Source organism: Sodiomyces alcalophilus (assembly GCF_042370955.1).
Source record: "Sodiomyces alcalophilus JCM 7366 unplaced genomic scaffold ACRALscaffold_4, whole genome shotgun sequence".
NCBI classification, from domain to species: Eukaryota; Fungi; Ascomycota; class Sordariomycetes; order Glomerellales; family Plectosphaerellaceae; genus Sodiomyces; species Sodiomyces alcalophilus.
In genome coordinates, this window is record NW_027263535.1 from 306,897 (window position 1) to 325,279 (window position 18,383).

The window sequence follows — 18,383 nt, forward strand, 5'->3', positions numbered from 1 at the left end:
TTCCCCGCCCTCTATTTATCCCGCGTCCACCAGCTACGGTAATTGCTCGCGTGCCCCTTCAGGAGATTTCAACTTCGCTTGACGTCTTGTCTTGGTTCCGCTGCCCATTGCGGATAGGGAGACCACAATGTGTTTCGTTCTTTGGTTTGGTTCAAAGTTATATGTATTACGTGTAGTGCTGTACTGAGTAAGTAAGTGGCTTTATGTCTTTGCTCCCTACAAAGTAATTCCCGCCTCCTTGGTAAGAGGAGGACAATGGCTTGTCTCTCGTACAACGAAGCTTGCTACTTAGTGATGAGGGGTAGGTGGGATGCGAGACGGAATAATGTAATTGTAAGAGGCTCGCAGAACTAACCAACCTATCGTACTTCGTAAACATCTGATCACAGTCGGAATAGTCTCTCTCTTATGCTCAAGTCGCCGAATCGTGGCGAGAGGTATAACCCCCACATGCGCTCCAGGGACCCGTTTCTGTAAAAAAACGTAACTCGACCGATAGAAACTGGTTCGGATGTGTCTGGATCGCACAATAATAGTGCCTACCAAGGTACCGTACCTAGGTAACAAAGCAACGAGGGGACATTGTCTGAAAGCAAGTACACAAAGTATTTGAAAGTACCGCCCACTTTACTTCCTGTACCAACGACACACGAACATGGGATGGTCAAATCGTCTGAACCAATCCATGCCCCTGAATGATTTTGTTTCCAGTGCCATGTGGGCTGTGGGAATTTGAAGTGCTTGATCATCAGCCGTTTATTTCACGCGGATGCATTGCAGGTCCCAGACCTTGCTCGCACCAATGTACCTAGCTTGGTCTGATCGGTCTTTGCCGCCACCATTGTCTCTCTCGCTCTTTTTTTTTTTTTTTTTTTCTCAAGGTTAATTCCCTGAGCTGCTGCGGCCACTCCCCACTCGGCCATCCCCGCCACAACACTGGATAGAGGAAAGAACTCCGTCAGTGGCAGCATACTTCGTACCTTCACAATGGAAGAGCAAATAACAAGAATGTACCTTCGAGGTACAGTACCTTAGTTCTCGTCTGGCTAGTCCTTCCTGCTTCGTACACTTTGCCCCCACCAGAACCTCCCACGTCGATTAGGTGCTGAGTATACTCCCTCTTCTCCCACAGCCCTCCTCCCACTCCCACTCCCGCACTCGATGCTCACGCCCACATTCTACCTCTATCTTTTTCCTATATATTCCCATCTCACCTCTCTCCCGTTCCCTCTTTTCTTCCTTCTTATCATCATCAACTATTCCCCTTCTGTACTCATTCTCTTTCCCAGAGGCCAAGTCTCCCGCTTTGGTCCCGGTACCTTAACCGGACCTCTTCTATTGTTGCCTCTTCTCCTCAGGAGAAACATCATAATAGCCCTCTGAAGATTCAAACGGGGAAGAAGCAACATCAGTCATCATGCCTGTTCTTCACCAGTATGATTACCTCTTTGCCTTTGGCACAATATTCGCCTTCCTAGACGCCTGGAACATTGGTATGCAGCCCCTGAATCCTGATAGCTACACACGACAACTGTGACAATGACCCGCTGACTCTTCTCCCCATTAGGTGCCAATGATGTCGCCAACTCGTGGGCAAACGCGGTCGCTTCGCGATCCATCACGTATCTCCAGGCCATGTGCGGCGCCTCGGTTATGGAGTTTGCTGGCGCTTTTGGTGTGGGTGCCCGTGTTGCCGATACAATCCGCACAAAGGTAGTCGACACGGCCCAGTACGACGATAACCCGGCCATGCTCATGCTCGGCATGGTGTGCGCCGTCGTCGCCTCGTCTCTCTACCTGACCTTCGCCACCAAGGTCGGTTTCCCCGTCTCGACCACCCACTCCATCATGGGCGGTGTCATTGGCATGGGCGTCGCCAGTCTCGGCGCCCAGGGCGTCCAGTGGGTTGCCGATGGCCCCGGTACCGCCAAGATCAGCAGCGGCGTCGTCCAGGTCTTCGTCGCGTGGATCGTCGCTCCCGTCCTCTCCGGCCTCTTCGCCTCCCTCATCTTCACCATCACCAAGTACTTGGTCCTGTTGCGCTCCAACCCGGCCCTCAAGGGCATCTTCGCCGTCCCCGTGTATTTCGCCGTCACCGGAATGCTCATTGCCATGCTTCTCATTTGGAAGGGCGGCGCCTACGAGGTCAATCTGACCGACCAGCAAATTCCCGGCGTTATCGTCGCCGCCGGCGCTGCCTGGGGCCTGCTGATCGCCCTTATTCTCTGCCCCTGGCTCTACCGTGTCGTCATCAAGGAGGACTGGCAGCTCAAGTGGTACCACATGTTCAAGGGCCCCCTCCTGCTGCGCCGCGGTGAGGTCCCTCCCGCGCCGGCCGACTACAAGGGTCCCGTGCGCAACTTTTACCAGGGCCGCTTGACCCGCGAGCAGCTGGCCGCCCGCCGTGCCCGCGAGGCCGTAGCCAGCGGCGACGCCGCTGTCATTGCCAACATCGATGTCGAGGCGGCCCAGCATTCCAACGACGAGAGCAACGGGGGTGATGACAACAGCGGTCTGTCCGAGAAGAAGGCCGCCGCCGCCCAAGTCACGGCCCAGCCGTCGATGTCGGTCGACGCCATCAGCATCCCGCCCGAGGAACGCCTTCCCGAGCACAAGAGCCTCGTGGGTCCCCGGCCCGAAGCCCCCTGGTACTCCAAAAAGACCATCTGGTGGGGCCTCAAGTATCTGTTCCTCCGCGGTGTCGACCAGGATGTCGTGGGCTCACAGAACGAAAAGAACGTGGTGGGCGGCGACATTGAGGAGATGCACGCGCGGGCGCAGCACTTTGACAACCGCGCCGAGTTCCTGTACACGTTTATGCAGGTCATGACCTCCTCGGCCGCGTCGTTTGTGCACGGCGCCAACGACGTGTCCAATGCCATCGGCCCGTACGCCACCATCTACCAGGTCTGGAAGTCGGGCGCCGTGCCCCCTGCGGGCGAGGCGAGCGTGCCCCTCTGGATTCTCGCTTTCGGAGGTGTCGGTATCGTCATCGGTATCTGGACTTACGGCTACAACATCATGCGGAACCTCGGGAACCGCCTCACCCTGCAGACGCCGTCGCGCGGCTTCTCCATCGAGCTCGGCAGCGTCGTCACCATCATCATGGCCACGCGCCTCAAGCTTCCCGTCTCCACCACCCAGTGCATCACCGGCGCCACCGTCGGCGTCGGTCTGTGCAACGGCACCTGGAGGGCCATCAACTGGAGGATGGTCGCGTGGATCTACACTGGTTGGTTTATCACGCTGCCCGTAGCCGGTATCATCAGCGGTGGCCTGATGGGCATCATCATCAACGCGCCGCGGTGGGGCGTGTCCACTTAGAGCTTTTCGGTTTCCATTTTTTTGGGGAGTTCGTCTGGGAACGGTCATCCGGGGGCGAGGTTAACTAAGGCGTATATAGCTGGGCTTTCCACGAGCGTACGAGCATGGGGCATTGGGTATACAGGGGCATGGCGTTTGGGGCGTTTCTGGAACGTACGAAGTACGGAATCATGGCATGAGACTTTCTGCATGTCTCGGTCGGGGGTCTCGGCACCCCTACCGGTACCTTTATGACAGTGTGGATGCACAATGAATCGATTGAACCTACCGGTATTTTAATTGACATGAAATTGTTCGTTTTAATGGTCGATGCCTCAGTCCTGTCTAGGAATACGCAACCAACTGGCAACTAACTGCGTGGTGGTATAGAGAGCAAGATATACCGAAAATCAGATTTTGTCTAAAAGGCTTTACTCTTAGTTGTATCAAGAGTCTAACAGAGTTGAATACTCCGTAGATGCTCGGTGCTGTGTTTCCACCCTTGCTCAGAGACCAAGCTCGGTCAGCGTCGGTGAGGCTCGGTGAACGCTCTTGACCCCCGCGTGCGGGGTACTGAGTGGGGGGCCACTGACGAAGTTGATTCGCTCGGTGCCATGTGATGATACAGTGTTAATAAATACGAATACGGTAAGTTACGTCTCTCGTAATACATCCCAAAAAATAATTAAAGAAAATAAAAATAAAATACATCGCAGTCGCGATCACCAAAGCAATTTCAGTTTGCTTCTGCTGCAGGGTGCAACAGCTCAGCTGCCAGTCACCCAACTCTCAGCACCATTCGAACATCAAAACCATCTTAGCCAGAACAATCAGAACCGCTCTGTACTTGCTGCACCCGCATAATGCATACCGTTGTTCGGCCGAATGAGTGGGTGGCTATCAAGTTGCCCACCGAGAGCGTACGCATCGTCCAGGTTGTTCCCAACATGTGCGTAGCTCATCCCCTTTGCGCTGTCTGTCCTTGTCAGTCCTGTCCTTGCTGGTCCTACCGAGGAGCAGGAAGCCGAGAAGAGGACTGTTTAACCGACTGACAGAATCTTCCAGCACAATATCCCTCGGAAAATATGGCGCGTTCCCAAGCAACCTGATCATAGAGAGACCTTACCACCTTACATACGAAGTTCTCGACAAGCGTGACGGCGAAACATTCAATCGCTTGCGAGTTGTCCCCGCGTCCGAGATCCATGCCGACGTCCTCGCCGAAGAAGACGGTACCGCCGACAACTCTGCCGATCCCGGCCTCGATGTCGAGGCAGTCGAACAACCCAATGTTGCCCCAACAGACGAGGACGATGGCGTCGCTGCAGCCGACAACGTCATCGCCCTACAAGACGGGGCCGACTACACCCTGGTCGACAAGGCGAGCGGGAACGTGCTTGCCAGGTCAGGCCGCGACGCTATCGACGCCCAGGCGCGCCAGCTCCTGACGCACGAGGAGATTGAGGACCTCAAGAAGCAAAAGGACACGGACGCCGGCAAGGCCATCATCGCGCGCCTCATGCTCTCGCACACGGCCCTGGCCGACAAGACGTCCTACAGCCTGTCCAAATACAAGATCCTCAAGACGAAGAAGTACCTGCGCCGCTTCTCCATCGCGCCCCTGTACCCATCTACCCTCGGCCAGTGGATCCTGGAAGAGAAGGAGGCTTCCAAAGTGCTGGAGATGAGGCAGGAGATGCTGGCCCTCTTGGGTTGTTGGGCCAACGTGCATTTCGCGGGGAAGAGCGACGAGCCGCAGACGAGGATGATCCCGTGCGATGGCAGGCCTGCTGTTGAGGATGCGGCGGCCTTGGGAGGCAGGTGGTTGGTGGTGGACGACACGGGTGGTCTTGTTGTGGCTGCCATGGCCGAGAGGATGGGGATACTCCATCATAACCCTGCCGAGCCAGGTATCGAGACGGGTCACACAAAGGCGTCGACGGCTACCGATGAAGCGACAATGGCTGAACCAGCCGCCGCTCATGCCAATGGCACGACGGCGACTGCCGCGCCCCAACGGCCGCCACGGACCTACCGAGACGATTTCGAAGTCGACCTCGCCTCCTCCAATTCCATCACCCTCATCCACCCGGCCAGCCAACCCAACCTCGCCCTCCTCCGGTACTGGAACTTTGACGTAGCATCCCCCCATGCCGCGGCGCAGGGCCACCCGCTCGCCCGCCACCTCCACCCGGTCTCGTGGCTCCAGCTCCTCGACCCGGAATCCGACACCACCTACACCACCCTGCCGGCCGACGCGCCCGAAGACACCGTCCTGTCGTGGAAGTCCAACCGCAGGGGCAACTACCACCGCAAGCGGCGCCGCTGGGCCCGGACGCGTTTTGTCGTCGACCAAGCGCGCGCCGGCGGCTTCGCGGGGCTCGTGGTCGCCTCGACGATGGATCCCGTCTCGGTGGTCCGCCACGCGCTGCCGCTCCTCGCGGGAGGCGCGCCCGTGGCCATCTATTCGGCCACCATCGAGCCGCTGACGCAGCTCGCCGACTGCTTTAGCATCGCGCGGCGCGCGGCCTGGTCGTCGCACCCGCCGTCCGAGACGGAGGGGATGACGCCCGAGGAGATGGAGAGGTGGGCGGGCTCGGAGGATTTCCCTGTCAACCCGACGCTGCTGCTGGGGTGTAGCGTGCAGACGAGCCGGGCGACGAGGTGGCAGGTCCTCCCTGGACGAACGCACCCGCTGATGGTGGGTCGGGGGGGTGCCGAGGGGTACCTGTTTACGGCATGGCGGGCTGTCCCTGCCGAGGGCAGAGTGGCCGCCCGGGGGAAGTTTAAGAGGAGAAAGGTGGAGGTTTGAGGGCACGTTGGGAGGGTGTTTGGACGTTCTTTTATTTTCATTTTTTTTGTCTTGTTCGCCAGGCGGGGATTCGTTTTATTGTACCATGACGATTCTTAGTATGTCGGTATAGAAAAAGGTGCGGCGCATTGGACTTTATGAATGGCGGACAGATGGCGGATGAGAGTGTAACGGGTAGATGGACGTATAGATACCCCTCGTCGCGTCACGACGGGAAACAAGAAGAAAACAATAGAACTGGCATGCCTAACGGTATGTTATGTACACTTTCATCTTGCTCAAAAGGTTCTTCTCTCGGCGATGTGTGCCTCTCGAGCATTCCTTTCTTCGTGCAGTGTCTGGTCGACTTGGCGAGGACGAACATTCCTCGCTGCTATGCACTTTCAAACGACTGTAAATCCTATCACAGCGATTTGCCCATAAACTTCCTCTTGGTAAAGCTCAACCACCACTTGCTCGGCTTCTCTTCGCTATCCTGGTACACCCGCGCCAGTAACCGGGCGGCCAGTTCCTGTCGTAGCTGCGACATGTACTGTCGGAGTTGTTCGGCTTCGTGTCTCTCCCGGGGGGGTTCGTACATCTAGTTACGACATTCCTGTTAGCTTTCCGTTTCGAGATCCTTTTGCGTCTTCCTTTTCTTTCCCGATCTGGCCCTCGGCGAAACGCACCTGGTTGAGAGGCCACGCGGGATCGCCGGGAATGGCAAAATTGGTATCGAGGGCAAGGTTCATGACATCCTTGGTGGCGTCGCGGAGGGTGGCAGAGGGCTTGATGCGGGCGAGGCAGTCGGAGAGGAACCAGATGCCGTAGACGAGCAGGCGGTCGGCGTTGCCCTGGAGCTCAAAGTTGCGGAAGAAGGTGTTGGCACGGAAGAGGGAGATGATCTCGTCGACAATGTCGTAGCTCTCCGAGTCTGGGTCGGGCGACTCGTTGGCGGGCAGCGGCGGCGAGGGAAAGGGGAGCACGTAGGCAGGGCCGCGGGTCTTGGTGCGCAGGGGGAGAAGGGGGAAGTTGCCTATTAGGCGCGGCACGTTCGGGTCCGTGTTGAAGATGGAGTTGTAGGCCTTTTCGATGTTAGCGGGTATGCTGATGGCGGGAGGATGGAATGGGGGTGATAGTGGTGCTCGGTGTAGGTGAAGGTCGAGCAACGAAGGGAGCTAGTTGGAAGTCCTTCCCACTGCCACGGCGGGCATTGAAGACTGCTGAGTGAGGGAGACCTACAGGCATCTTGTTGAGCTGACAGGAGGTGATGCCGGCGCAAATGTGGTTGAGAGAAACGGTCGCACGAGCAAGTCGAGGTGGTGATGGTAGGTAGTGCTACTGTTCAGTAGCCTATGGTGGTGAGGATGCCAAATGGTGGGGTCCGCTGACGTTGTTGTTATTACGGTGACTTACTTCGTACGGCGCGAGCCACAAGCCACAGCCACAGTCGGAATGGGGCGCAAGGCTGGAAACGAGCTCAATTCTTGCCTTGGCTGCCAAGGCTGTACTTACGTAACGCACTCGCATGAATCAGGCCGCCACGTATCCGTTGCGTGACAGCCACACAAACTGGGGCTTGGTGCCTAGAACACGTGACTTCGCATTTTCTACGCGCCCAACGTTGTGCGCCCCTCCCGGGTCTTTATTATGGGAGAGATCACCAACTCGCCTCCGGTCGCGCCCTTTCATGACAACTGAAGAATCCCAAACATCGCGCACTCACAAAAAGAGATTCTTCGTTTTTGCATCAGGTGACGCGTTGAAACACCCCTTATTTATGTACAACAAAGAAAACACCCGTCTTGATTGATTCTGGTCATCAAACACGTATATCCATCTCGACACAGTCAATACAACACCCTCTATTCAACGCGCCATCGCGCGCGCGACCATCGACGAGCGAACCGATCTATACCCCCTGGGGCTCTTTACTTTCACTACAAGAGGCACCCTAATATGCTTACGCTAGAGTAAGTACCAAGTCCCAGCGCCCCGGCCTAGTTCTACATGACCACACTCCTGACACCATGGCGCACAACAGCCTGCGGAATCCTCATAGCTTTCTTGGTCGGCTTTGCGGCAGCTCCTCGAGAGCCATGCCAGGCGAGATGCAGCACGAGGAGTCTAGCGACGTCGATTCGAATTCAACCCCGCGGTCGACGGTATCCGGCACACCAGAGACCTCCCCCCCGGAGGCCACGACACAAGCTGGCCCGTCGCCGTCTTGCTCCCCATCGCCACCTCAGTCACCGTCCCCGCCGTCCACTGTCTGTCGACCATCTCTGCGTCCGAAACGATGCGCACGACGTAGGATACATCGTCCCGAGGAAGGCTCCCTCTACGACCTCATGCGACAGCATGCGGGCGACTCGCTCTTTGTTCGTCCGCTCTGCTGGACCGATCTACATTCCCGCATTCTCGGGGTACGGTTCGTCGAACAACCGCTGGAGGACATTCCTCAGGTCGTTCAGGGGTCGCACAAGGCGTCACCCCGCGCACAACGGCTTTGCGAAGAACTCACGCGTCTCGAGTTTCCCGAGTTTGGGAGGATGTACGCCATAGACCATATTCGGGAAGTGATGGACACCCTGTACCCTGGCTCGAGGCTCACGTCAGCCCCGCCCAGGGAGACGGTAGACCTCCCGCTCCATTTCGGCGGCCTCATGTATCCCAGCGTCTGTCGCCTTCAGATCACGTGGGACTGTCTCCCCGTGGAGGGCGACTCGGCCGAATCCTTCCGCACCGCCTCGACGTGCGCGACCAGCCCGGTCCTGACCAGCTTGGTGGCCGCTCAGCGCCCGTCCCGGCGTCAACCCACGGTGGCGTACATGAGCAGGCGGTTCATCAACGGTTCGCGTGCGGCCATGTTCCGCGTGGCGCCCGGCCCAGGCGGCAGGTTCAATGAGCCGGTGGAGAATCTCTGCGCGCTGCGCATCAACCGTCTGGCCCCGGCCGTCAAGGACGAGGAGGCACTCTTCGCGGCCATATTCCTGGCCATGGCGCAGACCCGCTTCTACCCGCACGTGCCGATTATTTGTCACCGAAACCGCGTCTTCCGGACGCTGCTAGATACCCCCGGCGCGGATCCCGAGTTTCACGACGTCAAGGTGCACCTCATCACCAACGACGAGACGGGCGGGAGCTTTGTTGTGTATACCGGGGTAGTGACGGCGGCGTTTCTGCAGAGATTCCATGAACCGACCAAGACGCCGCGTCCGCAGGGGTGCACCGCCGGTGAAGCCACGCCGGACCTGGGCATGAAGATTGAGTACACTCGCGTTCCCTTCTGGCCTGTCCTCGGCCTGAAGGAGAGGCTGGGAAGGGTGCTGGGCAAGGACCTGGTGGGCGAGTTTGACGAGCAGCAGATCGACATGCTGGGATCACGCAAGCGCAAGTGGGCAGACATGTCTTCCAGGAGGGAGGTCCTGGCGGCGCGCGTAAATGGGAGCTTCGGCGACCGGGATGGCGACGAGGACGACGACGAGACGGCGTCGGAGGGGCCCATGCCGGAAGATTACAAAAGCGACAATGCCACACGACGATCGCGAGACGGGCCTATCACGGGGCACCAAGTACGAGACGAGGAAGACGGGGATACGGAACCTCCCACGCCACCCAAGAAGGCACGGCGACATGGACCACGGTACAACGCGGAGAGGAGTTGGCCGGGTGAGAGGGCAGAGGCAACAGCTTCCATACTGTCATGACGGGGAAAATAGGCTCGATTCGTTGGTTTTGGCCATGCTACGAAGTGAACGACTGGGATAGACAACATTGAAGTAACTGGCGCAACTAGGCGTTGAAAGGTGCGGTCATCACGAGCAACGCAGCACGCGATGCATGCATCACACTGGGAAAGGCGCAACGTAACGACTTGATGGCCTCGTAAGGGAACTGGGAAGGGATTATTGGCTTTCTTTTGCATCACAGACCAGCGACCTGGGATTCTGTTTCTTGCGTTGCCGAGTTGGCTCAGGTTTCGTCAAGCCATGATGAATGACTTGCTCTAGCGGACACGACATATCGACTGGGACGAGCTGAAGAATAGATTTGTGGTAAATATTGGGCCTGACTGGGGAGCCTAGACGGATTGATATCCGGGCTATAAAATGAGGCTGGCAGTGGATTCATGGCTGTACGGCCGAAAGCTCTAAGTACCACAACCAATTTATATAGAGGGCCGTTATTCCGACTGTACCACTTGGTTATTCCGACTGTAGTTCAAATCAGACCTAATCTTCCTACTACCTTATCAATCAACATCTTTAATCTACGTCGTTAATCTACGTCGTTAATCTACGTCGTTAATCTACGTCGTCAATCTACGTCGTTAATCTACGTCGTCAATCTACGTCGTCAATCTACGTCGTCAATCTACGTCGTTAATCTACGTCGTTAATCTACGGAATAGGAGGCGGCGCGTTCGTTATCTCGTCACAGGAATAAGATAGCCGTGGGCGTGGGCGTGGGCGTGGGCGTGGGCGTGGGCGGCGTGGACGAGGAAGGGAAGAGGCGCTACTATTACTACTGCTATTAGCTTCGAACTGATAAGCTTGTCCATCAATACAACGTAATTGATCCGCGCGATCAAAATAATCAACTTGTCAAAAGACGTTGGTGTGGTTTACGACCGTAGTTACTATATTATATTGGTATTCCGAAGAGTCTATCTACGTGCGTTGTATATATGAACTACAGTCGGAATAACCAAGTGGTACAGTCGGAATAACGGGCCTCTTTATATATACCTACTATTCGAGTCGCAACCGTACGTCTTATCATAAGTACCTAGACACACCATATAAGTCCATTTATAAAGATATACCTAGGTACCTGTTATTATAAGCCCGTAGAGTTAAATGGAGTTAGGATAAAGGTTGACGGTTTGAACCTAAATTGGCTGAATGGAGATATATGTGTTTTGATGATAGGTGGAATTTGCTACTTAAGATATATATATAAATTGGCTGTGATATACATATAAATTGGCTATGGTACTTAGGGAGATAAGGGGTGGCGTCATTGATCCATATCCAGCCACATTCTATAGCCCGGATATCAATCCGTCTAGGCTCCCCAGTCAGGCCCTAAATATTTCTTCGTCCCCTTATCCTGCGTCCCGGATCGCATCTTGGACTGGGCTTTCACATGTTATTTTAGTTTTATTTTCTCCCTCTCGGCAAGTTGACTTATGGCCATCAACTTGGGGCAGAAACTTGATCGCTCTTACAAAAGACCTGCAATCCCGCCGTTTACATTTATACTTAACTTACACCGCATCTCCTGGTGGGACGCGATTCCGGATTTGGTGCTTTGTCCGATATGCGGCTCGTCACGCGGGACACCACGCCGTGCCAAGTGAAAGCTCGTCTGGGCTCTATTTCTTTTTTTTTCCTGCCTCAGTTTCCCATTCTTCATGTCGTTATATCGAGTTGATCAAGGCTTCCTTTGCCCTGCCGTCGAGTGCGTATATTGGGTGTCTATACTACACTCACTTACACCTCTGTCCATCTACCGCATCACCACAGCTTCACGCCCACGTTTGCACCCTCACTGCTCTGTTCTTCAGAGATTCTTCACAACAACCGGATCAAGCCCGCCGCCCTATTTCTTGGCCTCTTTAGGCACGAAAGATGCCGATCAAGTGAGTACCTCGATCGCCTCTCGAACCCAACCCACCCTCCTGGTCCCCATCCTCTGGGGCTTGTTTTCCTTGCCCTACTTTTTTTTCCTTACCCAATGGCGTCCCCGATTTGGACCTATGGATGACCGACATCACTTTCTGAAGAGCTGTAAGTGGGCTTTTAAATGGCGTGGAGTCGTGACCTGCGTTAGCCCACTGCCCTACTGCTGCATCCCCTGGTCTTGAGTGCCGTCATACCTCGGCTCGGCGACTTCAGGGCTGCCAATCTCAAAAATTGCTACTTTTTCTTTCATGTGCTTCTTTCCATCTGCCCTGAACACTGGCATCTTGCTGTCGGGAATGTTGAAGACTTGACTGGATATCAGAATCGGGTCCTCGACCTCCCCGACGTCCCGATGCCCCAGCCTCCCCCGTGGGGAAATGCACCCCAACCCGCAGATCATGGGGCCAAGTTCATCCCCAGATGAGGCTATTTGCGCGACCTCGTCTCTACATGTAGATTGTGGTGGTCGTCGCGAAGCTTCCTCCCATAGCTTCGAGCCCGCTGCACCCACCCGGACTCTGAGTCTGCATGCTATCCCTGCTCCACGATCCAAGGCGGGCCCCCATCAAATTTTGCTGGAAACCCTGGCGGGGAGGATGGTCCGCATAGAGCTCTCAGGGAATCATGACTATATAAACGTCAACGTAGAGACTAGTGTGTGAAACTTATCCTCTCCAGCACGGAGTCCTTGTGCGGAACGGACCACTGCAGACACACTGGCCTGCAACGCTGACTTCTGCCTACTGTCTTGTGGCTGAGGCTCCGTCTGCCAAGTCTGTCCTACTAGAGCTCTCGACCCGTCCCCTTCTTCCGTCTCTCACTATGAAGGTTAGCTTCTTCTCCCTGGCCGTCGGCCTCCTTGCCCAACTTGGCTCCGTCCATGCCGCCCCGGCAGACCCAGCCTCGAAATCCAACCTTGAGGCCCGGTCTGTCAAGGTCACCGTTACATCGCCTGCAGGGTCCGTCGTCGGCCGTTCCCTCGCCGGCGTCGAGACTTTCTCCGGTATCCCCTTTGCCGAACCGCCACTCGGCCCGCTCCGTCTACGCCCGCCCATCCGGCTTAATAGCACGCTGGACCGCTTCGATGCCACGGGCATAGCCGCCGCATGTCCGCAGATGTTCCTATCCACCGAAGCCGAGAACGTCCTCATCGACGCCCTGGGTGATCTCCTCACCCTCCCCATCTTTCGGGCCGTCAACGGCAGGGAGGACTGCCTGACGGTCACGGTGCAGAGACCGGCCGGCATCCCGGCCGACGCAAAGCTCCCCGTCCTCGTGTGGATCTTCGGCGGCGGGTTCCAGCTGGGATCGTCGTCCATGTACGATGCCACGGGCCTCCTCACCAACGCCAAGAACATGAACCAGCCCTTCGTCTTCGTGGCCATCAACTATCGCGTCGGCGGCTTCGGCTTCCTCCCCGGCGCCGAGGTACTGGCGGACGGCGCCGGCAACCTCGGCCTCCGAGACCAGCGCATGGCGTTGGAATGGGTCGCCGACAACATCGAGTCCTTTGGCGGCGACCCCGGCAAGGTCACCATCTGGGGAGAGAGCGCGGGTGCCATCTCGGTGCTGGACATGATGGTCGCATACGACGGCGACAACACGTACAAGGGGAGCCCGCTCTTCAGGGGCGCCATCATGAACTCGGGCTCCATCGTGCCGACGCAGGATATTGACGTTCCCAAGGCGCAGGCCGTCTACGACCTGGTAGTTTCCAATGCCGGTTGCGCCGGGGCGTCCGACTCGCTCGCTTGCCTGCGCAACCTCGATTACGAGACATTCCTGCGGGCTGCCAACTCCGTCCCGGGTATCCTATCGTATAATTCCGTCGCATTATCCTACCTGCCCCGCCCGGACGGGGACATCTTGACGAAGAGCCCGGACGTCCTCGTTGCCGAGGGGAAGTATGCGGCGGTACCGATGATCAACGGCAACCAGGAGGACGAAGGGACCATGTTCGCCCTCTTCCAGCGGAACATCACCTCGTCGTCGCACCTCGTCGACTATCTCTCGGACCTGTACTTCCAGGGGGCATCCAAGAAGGAGCTGACGGACCTCGTGGCGACGTACTCGTGGCGGCCGAGCCAAGGGTCCCCCTTCCGCACCGGCCTCCTCAACGTCCTGTACCCTGGGTTCAAGCGCAACGCGGCCATCCTGGGCGACCTCGTCTTCACGCTGACGCGGCGCGTGTTCCTCAAGGCGGCCAAGACGGCGAACCCGTCGGTCAAGGCGTGGTCGTACCTCGCGAGCTACAACCAGGGGACGCCCATCCTGGGCACCTTCCACGGGTCCGACCTGCTGCAGGTCTTCTATGGCGTGTTGCCCAACTACGCAAGCCGCGCGATCCAGACGTATTACTTTAATTTTGTGCACAACCTGGACCCGAACGTCGGGGTCGGTGGCTTCCCGGCGTGGCCCGAGTGGCTGCCCGAGAGGCCCAAGTTGGCCTGGTTCTTTAATGATAGGTCGGACGTTTTGAATGATGATTTCAGACAAAAGAGTTATGAGTTTATCGAGTCCAATGTCAGGGCGCTGCACTTCCGGGATGAGGGCGGGGATGCTCGGTCGCGATGGGGCTTGTGAGGGGGGGATGGAGATGGATATGGATGACGGATGATGAGTGAATGAACAGTTATATGATGTAAATATGTTGTGATTTCCCGTACTATCCTATATATCGGGAGTACAGTTATCTTACGATTTCACGTTATAATCCGGCTGTATAACTATCATGTTTCGTATAGTGAAGGCATTCTATAATAAGTCTAAATAGGGGTATATTCCTTAAATACTCTACTAGTTTTATACCAACCTTATGCCTGAATTTATGTAGGATAATGCCTATTTCGGCCCTTCTCTGATATACCGTTCTCTTCCGATCAGAGTATTTCCGGTAGTTCTATATCTTTAGTTGTCTTTCTTTCTATAAAATAGTAGCATCGTAGGTTAATTGTAAAGATATTGTGCTTTTCCAAGTCTGCTTCCTGGCTCCCCCGGAGCGCGTAATCTTTACAAACAAGTTCCAACACCCCGCTTTACACCAGGTCACCGGACCTCAAGGTCAAGGCTTGTCTACTTGATGAGCACAGAACATTTTGTGGCGTACAGGTGCATAGCATTTGGGGTCAAGGTCTCAGTTATGCGTGTGCCTTGTTTGACCTCCTAGTTAGATTGGGTGGACAGTAAATATCAAACTGGGTGTACAGATGCCGAACGAAAGCAAAGTGCGTAGACTGAGTCAAGGAAAAGTTCATCACCGAAGGACTGAATCGTAGAGGGTTAGTCGTATATTCGTTAACCAAGCGTTGACTTGAAACTAAGACACTGAACTACAGCTTGAGGGATTAAAGTGCATCCAAAAGAAATATTCAAGACGTACAGTAATACAGGATTGGTCCGATTGTATGCTTACTATTGTGCGATTGTCTCATCACTAGATGCCAGTACTTATGTGACTAAGGGGATGTGTTGTATTAGTATATGATATACGGCCTCGGGATATCAAGAAGATAACTAAAGATATAGAACCACCGGGAAGGTCTACATAGTACCTATATGAAGTGGTACGTCTAAGGATGGCTAGACCAGGGCTTATCCTATATAAATTCGGGCGTGAGGTTCCTATATAACTTATACCTTGGGATAATCAAAACATAGAAGAGGTTGCCCCTATTCAGACCTAGTCATGACTCGCCATTTGCCCTGAGACATACCTAGGTAATTGTGAGACTGCGTTGTCGTGATCCTGCGATGTAACAGTTCGGTCTCATAGAGACCAGTCTTGCTTAACGACATTCGACAGGCTGTGTAACGTGGACCTGTAATATAATCCCCTGTGGCTTTGGCCCTCCACGCGTGACAGACTTTGATTTAGTGCGCGCAATCGAGCCGGACGATATTGGCTTCACTGAGGCGTTGTGCCGGCCTCGTGCGACGCGCCGGCGGTTCGACCTGGCTGATCGGCGGCGGCAATGACAATGTGTTAGCTTTGCCTCTTTGGATTAGGTCGGCGCATAGAGCTTCGTAATCAGTTAAAAAGACCAATGGCCCCGTCTCATCAGGGACCATATCCTCTCTCCAGTGCTTCCAACTAGACAAGTCGCAAGTTATTCTATCATTGGGCTGTTGAATCGTACACCGTCGTCGAAATGAAGTGCCGTCTCATCCCCTGGGATCCCGAATCCGACGAGCATGTGGAAAGGCTGGTCCAGCAGAGGATCGCATGCGGATGGAACGCTGACAAGGTGGCCTCCGAGTGGAAAGAGGATCAGCTGGCCGGGAGGAAGTGCATTTACTGGATTGTAAGTCCTCTTCAGACTCTTGTGCAATGATACCCCGACCACCTACCTAGCTTTCTGGGGTTCTGGTTGTGGTCATGATTCGGAGTCTCGAAAGTGCACATTTTTAATCTGGCGTCAGGTCCTCTCACGAGATATTCGAAACTATGTCCGGTTGTGTAGGCATATCGCCAAGCATCCAAAAGTAAGTCGGTGCGATATGCGGCTCTCTTACTACCCCTTCCTACTTGTCAACACATTGAAAGGACGTTGAGGCAGGCGTTTAAACAAGATGAATAAAATAGGAGAAAAGACCACTGAAGGACACGAGTCGGAGCGCATTCATCCGTCAGGCCACTCACGAGCCTTCGCTGGCCTGGTTCGTCCCTGTCGGTCACATCTCCCTCGCCAGGGACGACCCGGGAGCGAAGCACCTCGACCTCGGCCTGCCGTCGGACGGCGCGGTATGGATCAAGGGGGTGTACGTGTCCGGCGCACTGCAGAATAGGGGCCTGGGCCGTGCTGCCATGGACGCCGCGGAGGCGATAGCTGCCCGGCCGCCTCTGAATGCGAGGACACTCGTGCTGGACACGGTGCAGAAGGACGACCAGATGCGAGCGGATTACGCCGTTGCCATGTACGGCCGCGTGGCCAAGGTGAGTTCCCTGCTGAATTCCCAGGGGAATAAGGGAGAAAAAAGAGAAAAGAAAGCTAAAAATGGTTGGTAGATGACAAACGAGGACTGGTATATCCGGAGAGGGTATCGGGTTCTGAAGGTGGTGCCGGGATATTATGGCGATCTACCAGACAATAAAGGGCGCCGCTGGCATGAAATCAGAACAACCTTTCTGCGCAAGGATCTGGAATCTTGACACGTTGCTACATCGGCACCCGTAGAGACAGACAGCAAAGGAGATTCAGATTAGGAAGACGTCAATCAAACGGTTGCGATTCAGTATTCGCCAGGCCTTACCGGCGGACTCTTCGTGCTCCTTCTTCGACCAGGTATCTCATCTCTGCGGATGCTGACTGTGTGATGTTTCGAGTACGTCGTATTAGTACAACCTTGCGATGGATACGACAAACAAGAGTCCATCGACCGAACGTTTGTCAACCGTTTTGGTCCGTCTTGTCGGATTTCGAGTCGAGAAGTCCACAGTCCAGGGATGATTTTCCATCGATATGTCCTGTCGGTCCATAGAGAATTGCCTAATCCTCGCCGCAACTTCCGAATATGATGCGATGCCTAGATTAGTGTTATGCTGCACGTCGTCATGGAAGGGCTCGGTTGCGAGTGAGCTTCGTTGCAGAGGTGATGTGTAAACAGTAAAATCAGTAAAATCACCTTATTACGAGGGAGATGAGGTTATTGATGACTAAGGTGGCTGTGCATGGCACTAGCCAATGAGAGGCTTGCCTGTCTACGAGGTACTCGTACCAAGTACCCCTGCCCTAGTGTGCGCGGGGCTCGGGTAAATGACGTATTCGCACACATGGAAAAGCCCCACAAGAATCTCCACAGCCTCCACTTCTCTCCGTTCCTCTTCCTCTTCCTCTTCGTTCCCTGATCAACACCACACCGGGCTGGGACGAATTACATGTACTGCCTGACACTACCCTACAACTGGACACCTCCTTCGGTCAGCTTATTGTCAACGCCCCAGATCCCCTCGGTCCATTTGCCCCACTGACGCGAACACGGATCGGGCAGGTCAAAGACCTCGAATAGCTCCCGTCGCCCACAGCTCGATGCCCTCCCGCATGCCAACCCTCTGCGAACCCTTGTCATACTCAACGAGCTTCCATAAACGGCTGCTATCGACTAGTGTGCCCAGCCCTTGGTGCCAATAACGACAATCAACGACTATCGTCTCTTCCACGTTGATAGTCGTCGATGGCTCTAGATCCAACATGTCTCAGTCTCCCCTCCTGACAACCTTACACCTCTGGGAAGAGAGGCCCAGTGGTAACACTTGAATTCGGGAAATGAAATGGCGAATGCAGAGAGAGCGCCTGTGCGCCTGTGAGTATGTGACAATGAGACAGGCCCACGAAGGCTGGCTGGGGAGGAGACCCAGGCGCAACCGCCAACCGGTTGCCCAGCTTCCAACGCCAACGGTCTGGGAATCTTGGATGGCCAGACGAAATAGTACCCGATAATTCGTGCGAGATGACTCTCGGTATGTCAGGAGCGAACCCCTCATCAATTTGCATCACTGACCGCATCCTTGTCGCTCTGTCTCACACTGGAAGGCATTTACATAATATATAGTTAGCCATATGTCGGCATGTCTTGCCCTCCTGTTCCTCGCCCCCTCTCTC

General features: G+C 55.3%; 7 protein-coding genes across 7 annotated transcripts; 5 read left to right on the top strand and 2 right to left on the bottom strand.

Moving 5' to 3' along the window:
• Window positions 1-1,156: 1,156 nt before the first annotated feature.
• Window positions 1,157-3,632, top strand: ACRALDRAFT_1051209 (uncharacterized protein). Its single transcript, XM_071015679.1, has 2 exons — window positions 1,157-1,493; window positions 1,568-3,632. Exons 1-2 carry the CDS (start codon window positions 1,418-1,420, stop codon window positions 3,322-3,324), a joined length of 1,833 nt encoding a protein of 610 aa, XP_070874388.1. The 5' UTR covers window positions 1,157-1,417; the 3' UTR covers window positions 3,325-3,632.
• Window positions 3,633-4,166: 534 nt separating this feature from the next.
• ACRALDRAFT_1071336 (uncharacterized protein) lies at window positions 4,167-6,115 on the top strand (the record flags this gene model as incomplete). The annotated part of the gene is made up of 2 exons (XM_071017856.1): window positions 4,167-4,252; window positions 4,369-6,115. The coding sequence occupies 2 exons, from the start codon at window positions 4,167-4,169 to the stop codon at window positions 6,113-6,115; spliced, it is 1,833 nt and encodes a 610-aa protein (XP_070874389.1).
• A 403-nt stretch (window positions 6,116-6,518) lies between these two features.
• ACRALDRAFT_1071335 (uncharacterized protein) lies at window positions 6,519-7,342 on the bottom strand (the record flags this gene model as incomplete). Its single annotated transcript, XM_071017855.1, has 3 exons — window positions 6,519-6,695; window positions 6,784-7,179; window positions 7,337-7,342. The coding sequence occupies 3 exons, from the start codon at window positions 7,340-7,342 to the stop codon at window positions 6,519-6,521; spliced, it is 579 nt and encodes a 192-aa protein (XP_070874390.1).
• Window positions 7,343-8,349: 1,007 nt separating this feature from the next.
• Window positions 8,350-9,573, top strand: ACRALDRAFT_2062977 (uncharacterized protein; the record flags this gene model as incomplete). The annotated part of the gene is made up of 1 exon (XM_071022010.1): window positions 8,350-9,573. A coding segment is annotated over one exon (1,224 nt), but the record flags the coding sequence as incomplete, so codon positions are not given.
• A 3,023-nt stretch (window positions 9,574-12,596) lies between these two features.
• Window positions 12,597-14,501, top strand: ACRALDRAFT_2052956 (uncharacterized protein). Its single transcript, XM_071021660.1, has one exon. The coding sequence runs from the start codon at window positions 12,607-12,609 to the stop codon at window positions 14,365-14,367; it is 1,761 nt and encodes a 586-aa protein (XP_070874392.1). The 5' UTR covers window positions 12,597-12,606; the 3' UTR covers window positions 14,368-14,501.
• A 1,431-nt stretch (window positions 14,502-15,932) lies between these two features.
• ACRALDRAFT_1064493 (uncharacterized protein) lies at window positions 15,933-16,933 on the top strand (the record flags this gene model as incomplete). The annotated part of the gene is made up of 3 exons (XM_071016981.1): window positions 15,933-16,085; window positions 16,367-16,717; window positions 16,790-16,933. The coding sequence occupies 3 exons, from the start codon at window positions 15,933-15,935 to the stop codon at window positions 16,931-16,933; spliced, it is 648 nt and encodes a 215-aa protein (XP_070874393.1).
• A 183-nt stretch (window positions 16,934-17,116) lies between these two features.
• On the bottom strand, window positions 17,117-18,318 carry ACRALDRAFT_211385 (uncharacterized protein; the record flags this gene model as incomplete). The annotated part of the gene is made up of 9 exons (XM_071023649.1): window positions 17,117-17,360; window positions 17,407-17,437; window positions 17,500-17,625; window positions 17,719-17,748; window positions 17,782-17,898; window positions 17,942-17,961; window positions 17,999-18,082; window positions 18,114-18,237; window positions 18,279-18,318. 9 exons carry the CDS (start codon window positions 18,316-18,318, stop codon window positions 17,117-17,119), a joined length of 816 nt encoding a protein of 271 aa, XP_070874394.1.
• Between the last annotated feature and the right edge of the window lie 65 nt (window positions 18,319-18,383).

Bases quoted from the DNA above. Each gene is read 5' to 3' on its own strand.
- ACRALDRAFT_2052956 (XM_071021660.1), top strand. From the start codon at position 12,607: ATGAAGGTTAGCTTCTTCTCCCTGGCCGTCGGCCTCCTTGCCCAACTT.
- ACRALDRAFT_1051209 (XM_071015679.1), top strand. From the start codon at position 1,418: ATGCCTGTTCTTCACCAGTATGATTACCTCTTTGCCTTTGGCACAATA. The intron at 1,494-1,567 runs GTATGCAGCCCC...TCTCCCCATTAG, and splicing joins CCTAGACGCCTGGAACATTG to GTGCCAATGATGTCGCCAAC.